At 41.1% G+C, this 18,887-nt stretch overlaps 1 protein-coding gene across 1 annotated transcript in view; it reads right to left on the bottom strand.

Annotated features, from left to right (window-relative positions):
- Positions 1-587: 587 nt before the first annotated feature.
- LOC138674619 (zinc metalloproteinase-disintegrin-like VLAIP-B) overlaps positions 588-18,887 on the bottom strand; it is a 116,054-nt gene continuing 97,754 nt past the window's right edge. Inside the window, exons 19-21 of the mRNA XM_069762435.1 lie at positions 12,861-12,941; positions 6,657-6,732; positions 588-724 (exon numbers count right to left, since the gene is read on the bottom strand). Of these exons, the coding sequence (XP_069618536.1) occupies positions 702-724; positions 6,657-6,732; positions 12,861-12,941 (180 nt within the window). The 3' untranslated portion in view covers positions 588-701. The remainder of the gene's footprint in view (positions 725-6,656; positions 6,733-12,860; positions 12,942-18,887) is intronic.

The raw sequence follows: 18,887 nt of genomic DNA, 5'->3' as shown, positions 1-18,887 counted from the left end.
TCTGGACCAGGGGACCTCACCCCTGACTGGTAGAACACACTACCTAATGACTCAACTTGTTCCTTGGCGACTCCAAAAGGGAGAGGGAGTCTTTTATATAAGATCCCTCCAAGCTATTGGGAACAAAACACAGGAAGCAGGAGCATGCCTGGGCCACGCTGAGGTCCAGGGTGGAGAGTAAGCCGGCATCTCTGCATGGAAGGAGGAGGGGACACCATGCAGGGGCGCTGGCCATAGTACTAAAGTGCAGCATTGTGTAAAACTTTTTTGACTAGTGTTGGTTTTAAATATTATTCTTAAAGTGGTTAGCTGTTTTATAAAAATATTTGATGATGCCAAGTTCTAAAGGGGAGTCCCTTACTCTCCATTATTGGCCAGAGTACAGGAACCATACAAAGATGGCCTTTCTCTGAGGATGACCTGGCTTCTTCTTACGTGATATAGACATTCTGTTGATTCCATTAGAACTGTGTAATACCTCTTTCTTACTGTGGGGGCACTGTATGAAAAATGAACACTTGTTACCAGGTTCTCCCACAGAATGCAACTGATTGTTGTGCAAGTATTAAAAGCAGCTTATATATAACTTATTGTAAATACATTTATTAAAAGTGTTTAATCCACAAGAGGAACAAAACCACAGAAGTAACGAACAGTGACCATGTGTGGAGTCATCTGCAATGAAACTATCCTGGCCGCAGTCACACCAGGGTCCTAAGTCCTCCTGCAACAAGAAAAAAAACAGTATTATAAATGGCACATGGCGGCTGTGGGGCCTTGTAATACAGGTCCTTCTCAAAAAATTAGCATATAGTGTTAAATTTCATTATTTACCATAATGTAATGATTACAATTAAACTTTCATATATTATAGATTCATTATCCACCAACTGAAATTTGTCAGGTCTTTTATTGTTTTAATACTGATGATTTTGGCATACAACTCCTGATAACCCAAAAAACCTGTCTCAATAAATTAGCATATTTCACCCATCCAATCAAATAAAAGTGTTTTTTAATAACAAACAAAAAAACCAACAAATAATAATGTTCAGTTATGCACTCAATACTTGGTCGGGAATCCTTTGGCAGAAATGACTGCTTCAATGCGGCGTGGCATGGAGGCAATCAGCCTGTGACACTGCTGAGATGTTATGGAGGCCCAGGATGCTTCAATAGCGGCCTTAAGCTCATCCAGAGTGTTGGGTCTTGCGTCTCTCAACTTTCTCTTCACAATATCCCACAGATTCTCTATGGGGTTCAGGTCAGGAGAGTTGGCAGGCCAATTGAGCACAGTAATACCATGGTCAGTAAACCATTTACCAGTGGTTTTGGCACTGTGAGCAGGTGCCAGGTCGTGCTGAAAAATGAAATCTTCATCTCCATAAAGCATTTCAGCCGATGGAAGCATGAAGTGCTCCAAAATCTCCTGATAGCTAGCTGCATTGACCCTGCCCTTGATGAAACACAGTGGACCAACACCAGCAGCTGACATGGCACCCCACACCATCACTGACTGTGGGTACTTGACACTGGACTTCAGGCATTTTGGCATTTCCTTCTCCCCAGTCTTCCTCCAGACTCTGGCACCTTGATTTCCGAATGACATGCAAAATTTGCTTTCATCAGAAAAAAGTACTTGGGACCACTTAGCAACAGTCCAGTGCTGCTTCTCTGTAGCCCAGGTCAGGCGCCTCTGCCCCTGTTTATGGTTCAAAAGTGGCTTTACCTGGGGAATGCGGCACCTGTAGCCCATTTCCTGCACACGCCTGTGCACGTTGGCTCTGGATGTTTCCACACCAGACTCAGTCCACTGCTTCCTCAGGTTCCCCAAGGTCTGGAATCGGTCCTTCTCCACAATCTTCCTCAGGGTCCGGTCTCCTCTTCTCATTGTACAGCGTTTTCTGCCACATTGTTTCCTTCCAACAGACTTACCATTGAGGTGCCTTGATACAGCACTTTGGGAACAGCCTATTTGTTGAGAAATTTCTTTCTGGGTCTTACCCTCTTGCTTGAGGGTGTCAATGATGGCCTTCTTGACATCTGTCAGGTCGCTAGTCTTACCCATGATGGGGGTTTTGAGTAATGAACCAGGCAGGGAGTTTATAAAAGCCTTAGGTATCTTTTGCATGTGTTTAGAGTTAATTAGTTGATTCAGAAGATTAGGGTTATAGGTCGTTTAGAGAACCTTTTCTTGATATGCTAATTTATTGAGACAGGTTTTTTGGGTTATCAGAAGTTGTATGCCAAAATCATCAGTATTAAAACAATAAAAGACCTGACAAATTTCAGTTGGTGGATAATGAATCTATAATATATGAAAGTTTAATTGTAATCATTACATTATGGTAAATAATGAAATTTAACACTATATGCTAATTTTTTGAGAAGGACCTGTACATTCCAGAATTCATCGCAGAAGCTTCAAGTTAGAGTACACGTAAGAGACATCATGGCGGCCACTAATGTGGAGGATGTTAGTGCCCTGAAAACTCTGCCCAGACATTTCAGGGATAAACACAATTGTGACCCGAAATGTCTAAAAATATTTGGCATTGATAGAGTCAGATTGGGAATTAGAGGGGGGGACTACAAGCGGATTCTGGCTCAAAGAGAATGTAAGTGGATAGCAACTCTAGGAAGCATGGTCCCTAACGGACTGAATGAACAACTGAGCTTTGCCCCATACCTATGATTTAGATTTAGCTTTTATCTTGTGTGTCTGTATTTTCTTCTGTATTTTAATTGAATCTTTTCTTTTTTTAGTTTTTTATGTTTATTATATATGGTTCTCTGAATGAATTCACCTGATCCCCTAGAGTGGAGATACATATGAGTGTTGCCGCATTGCCCTGTTCATGGACTAGAACTTGAAAATGATAATGGAGTGAAGGACTTAAATCTACATGACTCAAGCCGGATGCACGAAATTCCTTATATGTTGATTGGAATTTCTCTTATTATGTCACGTGTTATTATTATTGATATATTGATTGTTGTTATTATTATTGTTTATTATTATTATTTGCACTCAGCACTTTTCACTAGTAATCTATTATCATTCCATTTTTTGTTTTTAGCGTTGGTCTGGCCATATTTGGCTATGCATTTCACTATTCATATGTTTATTTATATAATTATGATTATTCACTTTGCTTATGGTCACTCATCCGGCTTGTGTTAATTGAAGGGATATAACTCCATTGCGATCCCCGCTCCGTTCTTAATGGTGCGCGACGATTCATATCATCATGGTCAATGTTTACATAATACTCGTACCTGGGCGGAGTTTATTTGGATACGTCATTTCCGGTTGTCCGGGATTCATCTATACGTCATGGGAGGCGTTGAATAGGGCACTGGGACATGTGCGCATGTCCGCGATGTGTGTGGGCGGTGGCATCGCTCCGGCGTCCTGATTGCGGCGCGCACAGGCCTCGGTCACCATGGCAATGGCCGGGGTCGATGTGAGTTGCATGGGACGCTTTGTGGTGATGTCACATCCGGTCCTGCGGACCTTGCGGGCATGCGCCGCTGATTGTGTCCACAGTGGGGACAGGTGGGCTGGGTATTTATAGTCCAGAGACACACACTAGCAAGCATGGCCCCCTGAGGAAGCCCACGCGAAACGTGCGTTGGGGCTGCGTTCAACCTTATAAACGGACCTTGCTGGGTAAGATACAAATTTAGCTACTTTTATTCACATCACACTGGGCTGCGGATATTGAACCTTGGGCCACACTTGTGGTGATTTATGCATTTCTTTTCCTTGGATCTCTCCGTATAGCCAGTGTTGGATGGTGATATGTATATCATGCTATACACCCATGGTCCTTTTTTACACTATGTAAACTTGGTTGTTTCTGTCTGTGTCCTTCACATATTTTAACTTGTCTGTCCTTTGGTATATAAATTTTTTTATTATATTTTATTGTATGTTTTATATTTATTATTAATAAACAATTGATTTTAATTTTTTGGTGGTTTGGTACTCCTGTTTCTCCATTGTCTACAAGTTAGAGTACATGTGTACAAGTCTCATTGTAGAGACTTTACTTATCCTTCCCACTATAGCCAATTTTTTTAATCCACCAGACTCTTTTCCAAGAGGAGCAAGGAGGTAATAGAAAGCTGAATAAAATGATACCTTGATACATGCGATCTGATGTTTTATTCCAGAGAAATCCACAATTTTTTTATTATATGTAAATAAGCTGTTCATGACTATGGGCCGGACATAGATCTGCAAGAGGATCTGCCTCCAGAGCTTATTTTTAATAAAAGGGGAGTTACCAGTGTGATGTGTGATGGCCGCTCTCTGCTGTGTGTGATTTGCATGACAACATACCATCTAGAGGAGTTTTTTCACTGACTGCAACAGCCGGGTCTGAGCTCTTAATAAACAGTGCACAGTTTTGCCCTGCCACTGCCCTGTTGTGTTACTACAGGCTCTATTCCCTTTTAGAATATGCAGCAGAATGTTTTTGTCTCTCCCTACTCCCCCTTTGATCTGCTGTTAATAGTACAGCCTGTCTAGGCTCTGTATTCAAGCCCCTCCTTAATCCCCCATGTATGTGGTGGTGGTGGTACATCGCATATTCATATAAGCCTCATGCGTAACTTGAGCTGCCTCTTTCCAGCTGCCTTCTCTGGAGCACTGTTGGCGGTTCATGGTTACTCTGGAGATGAAGTGATGGAATTGAAGGCAGATTTACTCACTGGGCGTCCCGCAACCAGCATATTGCTTCAACAAGGTGATAATTTACATGGCACTTTAACTGGTTTAATGGTTACATTTTAAATAAAAGCTATGGACGAACCCCGTCCAACAAAATAATTTGTGTGTTGTGCTTTACTGGGCCAAGGAGGGGAGGGCTTTAAAATGTTGGTCTCTGCAGTCGTGACTGACCATGTGCAGGTTCCTCTCAGTTTCAGCTTCCATCTCATTGGCAGCCAATGTTGCAATAGTGTTGCAATACAGCAGAGCTGTGATATCTGCAGCAAATGTGTTTGTTAGGAGACAAAGTTCAGTTCTACTGCTCTGCCTTAGCTACTTGTCTCACACTGGTAATGCCTCCCATTGTTCATAATAAGCTTTGGAGGTTTATTCTCAGGGAGATCAGTGTCCTGTACAGAGTCCTGGCATAAGGGTACAACACATCTTTTAATGATTTTAAAAGTCCCTTCCTTCCCAGTTCCTCCCAAGCTGCACCCACTTTGGCGGAGATGGCCGAAACTGGCTTGAAAACATAAAAGTCATACAATTTTCATGTTATGCAAACATTTTAAGGCATTTTACAGAGTAAACACCTAAGGCTTAATTCACATATCCGTGTGGATTTTACCATTTGCGAAAAAAGGTACATTTTTGTTTTCTCACAGGTCATCTGTTTGGCATCCATGTTCATGGATCCCCACAGACTTGTATTAGGAAAGGACCTACTCCGAATCTCATGGATGTCACTCATATCTAGGTTTTCCCAGATTTGTGTATAGCTCAATGAAACTCTATGGGTCTGTGTGCTGTCTGAGATTGCACGCGGACATTTCACACGAATGTAACCCAACTTGTACACTCTCACCAGACATAGGTGACAAATCTTGATAGAACGCATATACCTTCTAGGACTTTACCAATCACTGCCTTAAAATTGTCATATTGTTCAGAATCAGTAAATCTGCCCTATTCAATTTCCCCCAAAGATTTCAGTGAACGTGTTAGAAACTCACATCCTGACGATGGAAACTGGTAACTAGAAGGTTGATACCAATATTGAGAAGATCGGTAACAGTGATGTCCAACACCATGAAAACAAATGCAGAACATTTGGTCTGGAGTCTGGAGTCATGGGGGCTCAGTCTCGCAGCATGGGTGCTTTGGGGCAACAGGTCGTCCGCCCTGCTGGTGCATTGCCGCTGTGGCGGTGGTGACGCACGGCTCTGCTCCGTTAGGGCGGTAGGACCCACTACGAGGTTTGCCGTGACGTGGCAGTGGGCTTCATACAGTCTGATCAGAATGTTAAACTGAAAACCTCATATTCAGTTATATAAATTTTTGCCTAGTGGCTTTAGATCAACTTATGATTTTTGGAGGTGCGGTTCATGCCTTTTTTTTCCTTTTTGTGCAGAATGGAAAATGATGGGAAGCGGCCATCTGTAATGCCATAGCCATCTGTAAAGCCGAAGCCATCTGTAAAGCCAAATCCATCTGTAACGCCAAAGCTATGTGCAAAATGAATAAAGAGAAAATGACATCACCGCGGCACAGTGGATCATTTGTGGCAATACTACCAGCACTTCCTTACAGGGTTTTACCTGTCATCTCCAATATACATTTAGATGACCAAAGTTGCAATCAAAATTATTCAAACCTCACTTTCCAAAATTACCAGTTTTCTGAAGATTGCAATATATAAAAATGTAAAAACAGCTCAGCACAACTAATATAACACGTAATACCACTTTCAATGACTACTACAGTCTCAAATCAACATGAAAGATGTGGTGGCCATTGTAACCTATGGAAAAGTCAAGTGGGGCAAAACGGAAAAGAGCTGCAGAATCAGGGGAACTAGGGGATTTTTGCAAGGTATTCAACTCAAGCTTTTCTGCAAGTGACGGGTCCTCTTTAAACACTCATCATGTAAACTTATTACCGGATCCTCCTCTAACAGTACAGTCGGGGGGCGCCCAGCCTTCTTCACAATGACACTCCAGCTCATGATCACATACCTATGGAAAAGAGAAACTTTATTATCCTCAAAACAATTACTACAGAATTAGAGCTCATTCATGGAAGCGTATTAAAATCACACCATGCACCATGATCTTTACAAAGTCTATGGGTGAGTAAAAAAACAGAATACATTCGGGTTACCATCCGTATGTCATGCATTTTTCACAGCCCACTTGCATTTATTAATATAGGAAACTGTATTTGACCTAATATTATATTTTAAAATGTTGATGTATAAAATGGATGTATAAAACGGAAGTAAAAAATTGGCATATAGATGACAATACAAATGTAAAATTGTCTGCTTTTTTCTAGATGAAAGATGGATGATTTTGAACATTCTCATCTGATTCTGGTCTTGAATATACACCAGGTATTGGAACAGAAATTCAGGGAGATTATAGTCTGATTCATCCAGCCATTTTGAACAGTGTTCTGGTCTAAAACTTATTATATCTCACATAACTTTTGTGAAACTCTTAGTTGTGCAAAAATGTTGTGATTTTTGACATTTTAAGGCCAGTCCCGGACACTGACACTTTTCAAGAAGTTGAAACTCCAAAGATTCCAAGGAACCAGAGAATAGTATGTAAATCAAAATGAATATCCCATGGAGTTCTGGATTTGGGATGATACTCAAAATTAAAGTGGAAAATCTAATTACAGGCTGATCCAACTTCAGTGGAAATACCTCATGACAAGGAAAAGATGCTCTGTATTGTGTGTGGCCTCCCCGTGCCTGTATGACCTCCCTATTGTACAATGCCTGGGCATGCTCCTGATGAGGCGGCGGATGGTCTCCTGAGGCATCTCCTACCAGACCTCGACTAAAGCATCCGCCAACTCTTGGACAGTCTGTGGTGGCATGGCGTTGCAAATTGGAGTGATAACCTTCCTTATTCAAAATCCCTTTTACCTTGTACAAATCTCCCACTTTACCAGCACCAAAGCAACCCCAGACCATCACATTACCTCCACCATGCTTGACAGATGGCATCATGCACTCTTCCAGCATCTTTTCAGTTGTTCTGCATCTCACAAATATTCTTCTGTGTGATCCAAACACCTCAAACTTGGATTTGTCTGTCCATAACACTTTTTCCAATCTTCCTCTGTACAATATCTGTGTTCTTTTGCCCATATTAATCTTTTCCTTTTATTAGCCAGTCTCAGATATGGCTTTTTCTTTGCCATTCTGCCCTGAAGGTCAGCATCCCAGAGTTGCCTCTTCACTGTAGACGTTGACACTGCCGTTTTGCGTGTACTATTTAATGAAGCTGCCAGTTGAAGACCTGTGAGGCGTCAATTTCTCAAACTACAGACTCTAATGTACTTGTCTTGTTGCTCAGTTGTGCAGCGGGGCCTTCCATTTCTCTTTCTACTCTGGTTAGAGCCTCCTCTGACGGGAGTAGTACACACCATTGTAGGAAATCTTCAGTTTCTTGGCAATTTCTCGCATGGAATAGCCTTCATTTTTAAGAACAAGAATAGACTGTCGAGTTTCACATGAAAGTTCTTTTTTCTGGCCATTTTGAGAGTTTAATGGAACCAACAAATGCTCCAGATTCTCAACTAGCTCACAGGAAGGTCAGATTTATAGATTCTCTAATCAGCCAAACTGTTTTCAGCTGTGCTAACATACTTGCACAAGGGTTTTCAAGGGTATTTTAACCATTCATTAGCCTTCTTACACAGTTAGCAAACACACAGTACCATAAGAACACTGGAGTGATGGTGGTTGGAAATGGGCCTGTATACACCTATGAAGGTATTGCATTGCAAACCAGATGTTTGCATTGTATATAGTGTATTTCTGAATCATATAATGTTAGCTTCATTGGAAAAAAACTGCCTTTCTTTCAAAAATAAAATTTCGTAGTGACCCTCCTAAACTTTTGAACGTAAATATATATATACAGTGCCTACAAGTAGTATTCAACCCCCTGCAGATTTAGCAGGTTTACACATTTGGAATTAACTTGGCATTGTGACATTTGGACTGTAGATCAGCCTGGAAGTGTGAAATGCACTGCAGCAAAAAAGAATGTTATTTCTTTTCTTTTTTTTTTAAATTGTGAAAAGTCTTTTCAGAGGGTCATTTATTATTCAACCCCTCAACCCACCAGAATTCTGTTTGGTTCCACTAAAGTATTAAGAAGTAGTTCAGGCACAAAGAACAATGAGCTTCACATGTTTGGATTAATTATCTCTTTTTCCAGCCTTTTCTGACTATTTAAGACCCTCCCCAAACTTGTGAACAGCACTCATACATGGACAACATGGGAAAGACAAAGGAGCATTCCAAGGCCATCAGAGACAAGATCGTGGAGGGTCACAAGGCTGGCAAGGGGTACAAAACCCTTTCCAAGGAGTTGGGCCTACCTGTCTCCACTGTTGGGAGCATCATCCGGAAGTGGAAGGCTTATGGAACTACTGTTAGCCTTCCACGGCCTGGACAGCCTTTGAAAGTTTCCTCCCGTGCCGAGGCCAGGCTTGTCTGAAGAGTCAAGGCTAACCCAAGGACAACAAGGAAGGAGCTCCGGGAAGATCTCATGGCAGTGGGGACATTGGTTTCAGTCAATACCATAAGTAACGTACTCCACCGCAATGGTCTCCGTTCCAGACGAGCCCGTAAGGTACCTTTACTTTCAAAGCGTCATGTCAAGGCTCGTCTACAGTTTGCTCATGATCACTTGGAGGACTCTGAGACTGACTGGTTCAAGGTTCTCTAGTCTGATGAGACCAAGATCGAGATCTTTGGTGCCAACCACACACGTGACGTTTGGAGACTGGATGGCACTGCATACGACCCCAAGAATACCATCCCTACAGTCAAGCATGGTGGTGGCAGCATCATGCTGTGGGGCTGTTTCTCAGCCAAGGGGCCTGGCCATCTGGTCCGCATCCATGGGAAGATGGATAGCACGGCCTACCTGGAGATTTGGGCCACAAACCGCTCCTCCATCAAGGATCTTAAGATGGGTCGTCATTTCATCTTCCAACAAGACAACGATCCAAAGCATACAGCCAAGAAAACCAAGGCCTGGTTCAAGAGGCAAAATATCAAGGTGTTGCAGTGGCCTAGTCAGTCTCCTGACCTTAACCCAATTGAAAACTTGTGAAAGGAGCTCAAGATTAAAGTCCACATGAGACACCCAAAGAACCTAGATAACTTGGAGAAGATCTGCATGGAGGAATGGGCCAAGATAACTCCAGAGACCTGTGCCGGCCTGATCAGGTCTTATAAAAGACGATTATTAGCTGTAATTGCAAACAAAGGTTATTCCACAAAATATTAAACCTAGGGGTTGAATAATAATTGACCCACACTTTTATGTTTAAAATTTATAAAAATTTAACTGAGCAACAAAACTTTTTGGTTTGTAAGATTTATGCATCTGTTAATAAATCCTGCTCTTGTTTGAAGTTTGAAGGCTCTAACTTATTTGCATCTTATTAAACCTGCTAAATCTGCAGGGGGTTGAATACTACTTGTAGGCAATATATATATATATATATATATATATATATATATATATATATATATATATATATATATATATATATATATATATATATATATTGCCTACAAGGTTAGTGTACAATTATGCTGAACACTATATATATATATATATATATATATATATATATATATATATATATACAGTATATATATATATATATATATATATATATATATATATATATAGTGTTCAGCATAATTGTACACTCCTTTATTGCATTAGCTTTAGTGATTTGAAACTCAGAAGTTTTCTCCAGCACACTATGTATTGACAGGGGTTAATCAGCCATTTTAAGGGCTAGGTCTTTGTGGACAACCATAGAGCAGGTGCAAGGTTATCCACCTTATCTCCACCCCAGGGTGGCCCCCAGAGTCATTTATTGTAGGTCTGGAGAGTGGAACTCAAATGCTAGGTGTCCTGACAAGGAAGCTAAACCTGCCAATGTTTCTTTTTCCCTGAGCGGAATGATCCCCGAAACCACTCAGACTGTGCTGTATGTTTTGCTTTGTTTTTTTTCTTTAGACCAAAAAGGCATTGTTTTAATTTGATAACTCTGCACTTTCTTATGCAGCAATAGACCAATGAGAGTCTTTAAGAGACAGTGGTCTACCCTGGTGTGCAGCCGAGTGAGATATATATGTATTATATTCACAGCTCAAAAAAATAAAGGAAACACTTAAACAACATAATGTGACTCCAAGTCAATCACACTTCTGTGAAGGCAACCTGTCCAGTTATTAAGCAACACTGATTGTGAATCAGTTTGGTGTTGTGCAAATAAAACAGACAACAGGTAGAAATGATAGGTAATTAGCAAGACATCTCCTATAAAGGAGTGGTTCTGCAGGGGGTGACCACAGACCATTTCTCGGTTCTCATCCATTCTGGCTGTTTTGGTCACTTTTGCATTTTGTCATTGCTCTTACCCCTAGAGGTATTGTACAGTAGCGTGAGGCAGTGTCTACAACTCACAGAATTGGTGCAGCTCAACCAGGATGGCACATCAATGGGAGCTGTGGCAAGAATGGTAGCTGTGTGATTCAGCACAGTGTTCACAGCATGGAGCAGATACCTGGAGACAGGTCAATACATCAGGAGACATGGAGGGGGCTGTAGGAGAGCAACATCCCAGCAACAGGACTGCTACCTTTTCCTTTTGTGCAAGGAGGAACAGAAGGAGCAGCACCTGAGTCCTGCAAAATGACCTCCAGCAGGCCACTAACATCCATGTCTCTGCTCAAATTGTCAAAAACAGACTCCATGAGGGTGAAATTGGGGCCCAACGTCCACAAGTGGGTGTTGTGCATACAGCCCCACACCATGCAGGGCGATTGGCATTTGCAAGAGAGCACAAAGTTTGGCAGATTCAATATTGGCGCCCTGTGCTCTTCACGGATGAGAGCAGGTTCACACTAAGCACATATGACAGAGTCTGTGACCAGCCTTTCTCGAAACATTGCCACACCATATGGGCTAAAAAAGTCCACCTTTTCATCATTTACTGGAGTGCTGCCTCCTCTTTTCATATTGTAAGATAGCGCTCACAAGCGTATTGGGGAATACTCGCTTGGCAGCAGGATAAACATAGACAGGCATGGTTTCTCACATAAACAGTCCATGTGGTTTATTATCCACTCAGCATAAACCACTGTAGGCCATGTTACACATCACAAACCTCACATAATACTTAGCACTTCATAGTATACGGCTTTGAAGCACAGTCAGTAAACATGCTGGACTTTACTTTGTCCAGTTGCCATGGGTGACCGCATGCCGCACAGTTCATATAGCAGACACACCTCTCTGCCTTTCTTACAACCCCCTTGTCTGAGGTTACCTTCCAGGACCTCCTGCTCCACACAATGGCCTCCTGTCAGTCCTCTCTCCTGGGGAACTGCCTTATGGGGATCACTGTCCTTGTGACCAGGGCACTCCCGACAGTCCATGCCCACCGAAGGTCAGTAGCTCCCCAACACAGCGCCGTCACTGACTCTGCACACAGAATGCTCTGTAGTGTACCGCCTGGACACATGGAAGTCTGTACATGCTGACAGACTCCCAGACAACTCTCCATGTGCCAGACACACTTCCATTATGTAGTTTGTAACCACACCCACAGGTGAGGTATGGATCACATGGGCTGATTACGTGATCCTGACATCACTGCAGGTCCTCAAACACCTGCACTTCACGCAGGAAAAAGGGGTACAGTGAGCACCCTCACCAAGTGGTAAGGTTTGTGGGTAGCCAGACTCTCCCATCTCTCATAGCTACCCGCAACCCGGACCCAGATTCACTAAACAACATCTTAGTGCTCATGTGCATCAAAGACCAAATACTGCATTGCAGGGAGCAGCTCCCCATATCATGGGAGTCTAACAGCGCAGAAGACCTCCTCTGCAACACGTACCGGCCATTCACCACAATGCCGGACACTGTCTCACTATCCACATTACGCCTCCATGCGTGCCCTGGCGAGCACATACAGCGCCCTCTAGCTGTAACAGGGGTCACTGCATCACTATATATATATATATATATATATATATATATATATATCTGTAGAAAAGATAAGCTCCGGGTACCACATTAGGTCTTACCGCATGTCCTGTGCATTTTGATTCACATCCTGCTGTTATGTAGGCTTCCTCGATTTTGGTACATTTATTATTGATACAGACCTGAAAGACAGAGTAATTCCCAGTTACATATTTATATTAAATAATGACAAAGCCGTCTTTCAGATAGTTTCTGTGTTAACCCTTTTGCTGACTTTTTTCCACATTTTGCGCCTGTGGTAGCTCGGACGATATTCACACTTTTGCTGGAAAAAAACACATTATGCCTCCACATCTATATATTTCGAGAAATTAGACACCAAGCACATTGTCAAAATGCTACGCAGAACTCTGATGCAAAATTTCATAAAGGTGTCTGCATGTGCAAATTGAATTTTTTTTATAAAAATTGCATAAAAATGTATATTAGTGGCTTAAAACATGTCTCAGATAGGAAGTGAGATACACTACACCTCCTTAAAATAAAATTTTGGCATGTGCAGAGTCCAAACATACCACTTAGGTCTATGTCTTTATATATTTTATACAATTATCAGAAATGGAAAGGCCAAAAATCTGGTTTTATAATGAAAATTCTAAAAGGTTACAATTTATAAATAATAATAATAATAATAAAATATAGGGATTATACCTTGAAAACTAAGTGAACAACTATGCTCTATATAATTCCTGAAAGCAGACAACCTGATGATTGCAACTGTGTTGACGTGCTGTTGACAGCCATTTTCCACATTCATGTTATTAGGCGACAAACAGAAATTATTTAATAAAAATAATATAAATGAAAACATACATTTGTGCCTAAAACGCACATACAAGTAGTGATTTACACACAAAAACTATTTAAAAAAATGAGCTCAATGTCAGCAAAGTTCATATATGCCACAATTATCTACACTATTTCAGATGTTGGGATGAAGTCCCATTTTTCTAATCTGACATGTGTCACTTTATATAGCAATAACTTTGGTTTACGTATCCCAGAAGTTTTGAGACTGTATTTTCGTTACACTTTGTACTTTACGTTGATAATACAATTAGTTCACTATGTCTTACATCTTTTATAAAACAAACATGACGTTTAGAACAAAATTAGATATATTTGCAGTATATAAACTTTTAATGTGTCTGCCCTTAACACAGATAGTTGTTAATAGCATTGGGGATGTTCTAGGGCAGTCCCAATGGGTGGTAAAAACAACAACTGAATATGCCATCCTCCAGCAGACAGTGGCTTAGCAGGACTTTACACAGCAAGTTGGGGTCAGCAGAAGTTATATAGTAAATCTTGAGAAATGTCCACCCAGGAGGCCCGATTGCCTTTGTAATGAACAGTAACCCAAAAAGGGCAGAGGTTTATACTTGGCATTGTAGACTTCCACAACAGACAACCTGATCAACTTGGAGATGGTTATTTTAGGGTGTCAGTCCTTGCTTTGCTCATCAGGGATCAAAGAGAGAATTTAAACTCCAGAATACTTCTCTAATGGTAAGGTAGGTTCTAATTGCTTTGACCAGATAAAGATGATGTGTAGAAGGCTCCGCTGGATCGATGGGAGTTGTATTAAAACCCCTTAATGACCACCGATACGTCTTTTAACTGACCTGAGATATAAGAGAATAGCCTCCCCATACAAGTGACAATCCAGCAGCTGTCGGCTGTACACTTTAGCTGACAACTTGCTGTATAAGCCACGATCTGTGTTGGCACTGTCCATATCTGTTTAACCCCTTAAATGCTGCTGTCAATAGTGACTACATCATAGAAATGTTTAACAGAGTGTGTGGGCTTCCTCTTTATCCCAGTTGGTGCCCTCAGATCATGATTGTGTGGTCCTGATGTTTGCCATGGCAATTCACGACCAAATAGCGGCCTTACAGTCTGACGGCTGTAGTAATCTGTTCAGAAGTTAGAGGCATTTAGGTGGTAAAAATACACATTTTCATTTCTGTCATTCCACTTTGCATTAATTCCTGAAAATCACCTGAAGGGTTAATAAACTACCTGACTGCAGTTTTCAATATGTCTGAGGGTGCTGTTTTTAAAATGGTATTACTTTGGGGGGTTTCCCAATAAATAGGACCCCTAAACGCACTTCAAACATGGATAAGTCCCTAAAAAAATAAATTTCCTTGAAAAAATGAAAAATTACTGCTATATTTTTAAACCTCCTAAAATGCTAACAAAATAATATAACATTTTACAAATGATGCTGATGTAAAGCAGACATGTGGGAAATGTTATTTATTAATGTTTTGCTGCGGTATGACTATCTATCTGGATTAAAGGGATAATCATTCAAAGTTTGAAAATTGCTAATTTTTAAAATTTTTCTCAAGTTTCTGATATTTTCTATAAATAAACACAAAACATATCGACCTAAATTTAACATTATCATAAAGTATAATGTGTCACAAAAAAACACTGGGATTTGTTGAAGTGTTCAAGAGTTATTACCACATAAAGTGACACTGGTCAGATTTAAAAAATTTGGCTCCGTCACTAAGGGGATAAAGGAAGGAAGGAGGCTGAGAAGGAAGGCCAAAAACATATTTCTAAGAAATTATGACATAGGACTCAAGACCTCTTTCCCAATGGAGAAAAAGGAATGGAGCCCAGCGGGAGAGGGAAGCGAGTCAGCGACCCCAGACACCATGTGAATGGTGATCACCAGAAATGCGACTTTCTAGAAATGCTGCAAAGATGCTCAAAGTGAGACTGCTGCAGTGCAGACAGGGCAATGTTGAGGTCCCAAAGTTCCACTGGATGCCTGCAAGTAGGGTCACACCCCCCCCCTTTGTCACCCCATAGGTAGGGACAATAAAAAAAAAATAAGAATTTTTTTTTTCCCACTAAGGTTAGAATAGGGTTAGGGGTAGGGTTAGGGGTAGGGTTAGGGGTAGGGTTAGGGGTAGGGTTAGGGTTAGGGGTAAGGTTAGGGGTAGGGTTAGGGTATTTTCAGCCATTTTAACCCTAAAAAACTTCCTAGAAAACACACAGACTCTGCATAGAAAACTGCATAAAAAAAAGGATCAAAAAAGGATAAAAAAACGCATCAAAAAAGGACAAAAAAAGGACCTGCATTTTCTGCCAAGAGCTGCAGTTTTTTAAAAAACAGTCCTGAAAAAAAAGGATGGAAATCAGGAACATGTGAACATACCCTTAGAGATGAAAGAATAATCACCTGGCCCCTTCCTCCCCTGACCTACACCCTATAGAGAACTTGTGGACTCTCCTTAATCGGGAGATTTACGATGAAGGAAAACAGTTGCCTTTCTGAACAGTGTCTGGGAGGCTGTGGTTTGCCGATGCCCAAAAAGTTGATGCTCAAAAGATTAAAAAAACTGACAGACTCCATGGATGGAGCTTATGGCTGTTATTGAAAAGAAGGGCGGCTGTATTGGTCATTGAGAATTTAATGGAAATGTCAGAAATTTGTATTTTTGTACATTTTGAGGTGTTTGGCTATTATTTTCACTTGAACAGGTGAAAATAAACAATTGAGATGGGAAAATTCATATGTTTCATTTAGTTGCTCAATAATTCTGATAATAAAAACAAAATGTCATTTTTACTACCATCTTAAAAAGTCATATTTCCGGTTTAGTTACCTTTTGGATTGACAAACAGCACTGTAGTTGATCAATAATAAAATTAGTCATCAAAGATACAAATTGCCTGATAATCGTGCATAGAGTGTAAATCTGAAGCTTCTGTCACTCCAGCTCTATTCTTTCCCCAGCACAGGATCCTCCTCCTTTACTGACAGCCACTCTGCATTGGGAATTCAGGCAAAGGAGCCTCCATAGGGTATTGCCAAGTTCGGGAGACATTGCTTTAAAAAATGTTGGTTTCTTTTTCTAAATCTTATTACTCCATGTGAAAATGAAAAACTGGAGGCTAAAACTTAAATTTGGTGAACTTTAATTTTTAATTTTTTGCTTCCCAATGCCATCAACTTTTGTTAAGCACCTGAGGGTCCGAAAGGGTCTCTACACCACTTTTTTGGAAACTGCACTCCTTAAGACATTTATCAAGTGGTGTAATGACTATTTTGAAAAGTATCTTCAAAAAATAAATAGGTGGCAGGTAGCAAAGAAATGAAAATTTCCTTTTTTTTCCAGTTTTATTATTTTTTATGTTGAATGTGGTGTTATAAGTGATGAATCAACTGTATTCTGTGGGTTAATGCAATTAATGATATACCGAATGTATATTGTTTTATTTATGTTTTGCTATGTTGCATAATGAAAAAAGTACAAAAATTAAAAAAATAAAAATATTCTTGAGTCGCCACATTCTGGGAGACTTAACCGTATTTTTCTGTTGGCAGCATTTTAATGAGAGATTCTGTTTTAAGGGATCATTTGTAGATTAAAGTAATATTAGCAAAAAGTGGGGTTAAAACATAACCTTTAATACAGTGGCATGTAAAAGTTTGGACACCCCCCTTGTCAAAATAACTGTTATTGTGAACAGTGAAGCAAGTTGAAGATAAAATGATCTCTAAAAGGCCTGAAGTTAAAGATAAAAGATTTTCTTTGATTTTAGGCAAAAAAAAAATATTATCATTTTTTACATTTTGAAAACTTACAAAAATGAAAATGGGCCAATGCAAAAGTTCGGAGATTTGTGTGCTCAGATAATTTTGACCAAGGTTTCAGACCTTAATTAACCTGTTGGGGTTATGTTTTGTTCACTATCATCATTAGGAAAGGCCAGGTGATACAAATTTCCCAGCTTTATAAAAGTGGAGTTCAAGATAAGATCTGGAAGACCAAGCAAAATGTCAGTGAGAGTTGCTTGCAGGATTGCTAGCTACTAATGGCCATATGTCAGTCTTAAGGTACCGTCACACTTAGCGACGCTGCAGCGATACCGACAACGATCCGGATCGCTGCAGCGTCGCTGTTTGGTCGCTGGAGAGCTGTCACACAGACCGCTCTCCAGCGACCAACGATGCTGGTAACCAGGGTAAACATCGGGTAACTAAGCGCAGGGCCGCGCTTAGTAACCCGATGTTTACCCTGGTTACCATCCTAAAAGTAAAAAAAAACAAACACTACATACTTACCTACAGCCGTCTGTCCTCCAGCGCTGTGCTCTGCACTCCTCCTGTACTGTCTGTGAGCACAGCGGCCGGAAAGCAGAGCGGTGACGTCACCGCTCTGCTTTCCGGCTGACCGACGCTCACAGCCAGAGCAGGAGGAGTGCAGAGCACAGCGCTGGAGGACAGACGGCTGTAGGTAAGTATGTAATGTTTTTTTTTTTTTACTTTTAGGATGGTAACCAGGGTAAACATCGGGTTACTAAGCGCGGCCCTGCGCTTAGTTACCCGATGTTTACCCTGGTTACCAGTGAAGACATCGCTGAATCGGTGTCACACACGCCGATTCAGTGATGTCTGCGGGGAGTCCAGCGACGAAATAAAGTTCTGGACTTTCTTCCCCGACCAGCGACAGCACAGCAGGGGCCTGATCGCTGCTGCCTGTCACACTGGACGATATCGCTAGCGAGGACGCTGCAACGTCACGGATCGCTAGCGATATCGTCTAGTGTGACGGTACCTTTAATCACAACTACACCAATGATCCAGGTTTAATTTTGAAGCTGAGATCCACTTCTGTATCAGCTTAGGATCACTAGTGTTGCTGCTATGCAGGATGAGATATACAGTAGTCAGTTAAAATGCCACCTGGACTTCAGCTGGACTCACTGAAGGAGACATTGGGCTGCAGGAACTGGAGGGAGATGTTCAGATGTTTAAACCTCCTCATGTCCTTGTGTAAGATTAGGTGTTGTTCACTATGATGTTGAATATTAAGTTGAATATTTAGCACCCGTAGAGTATTTTATTTGTCCTTGGCTACTGAGTTGCCGCTCTGCAAAGATGTATAAGATAGATACTTGTTGGGGAAAGCGTTAATTCATGCTCTCCTGCTGCCAGCCCTCTCCTCAATCACACTGGCTGAAGTCAGAAAGGGGGGAGGAGAATTTTAACAAGCAATATTTCAGCAGATATCTAAGACTAAGAATCTCAGCTTTAT

Source organism: Ranitomeya imitator, chromosome 4 (assembly GCF_032444005.1).
Source record: "Ranitomeya imitator isolate aRanImi1 chromosome 4, aRanImi1.pri, whole genome shotgun sequence".
Taxonomy (NCBI): Eukaryota; Metazoa; Chordata; class Amphibia; order Anura; family Dendrobatidae; genus Ranitomeya; species Ranitomeya imitator.
Note: the sequence above shows the minus strand (reverse complement) of the source record. Positions and strands in the feature narration are given on the sequence as shown.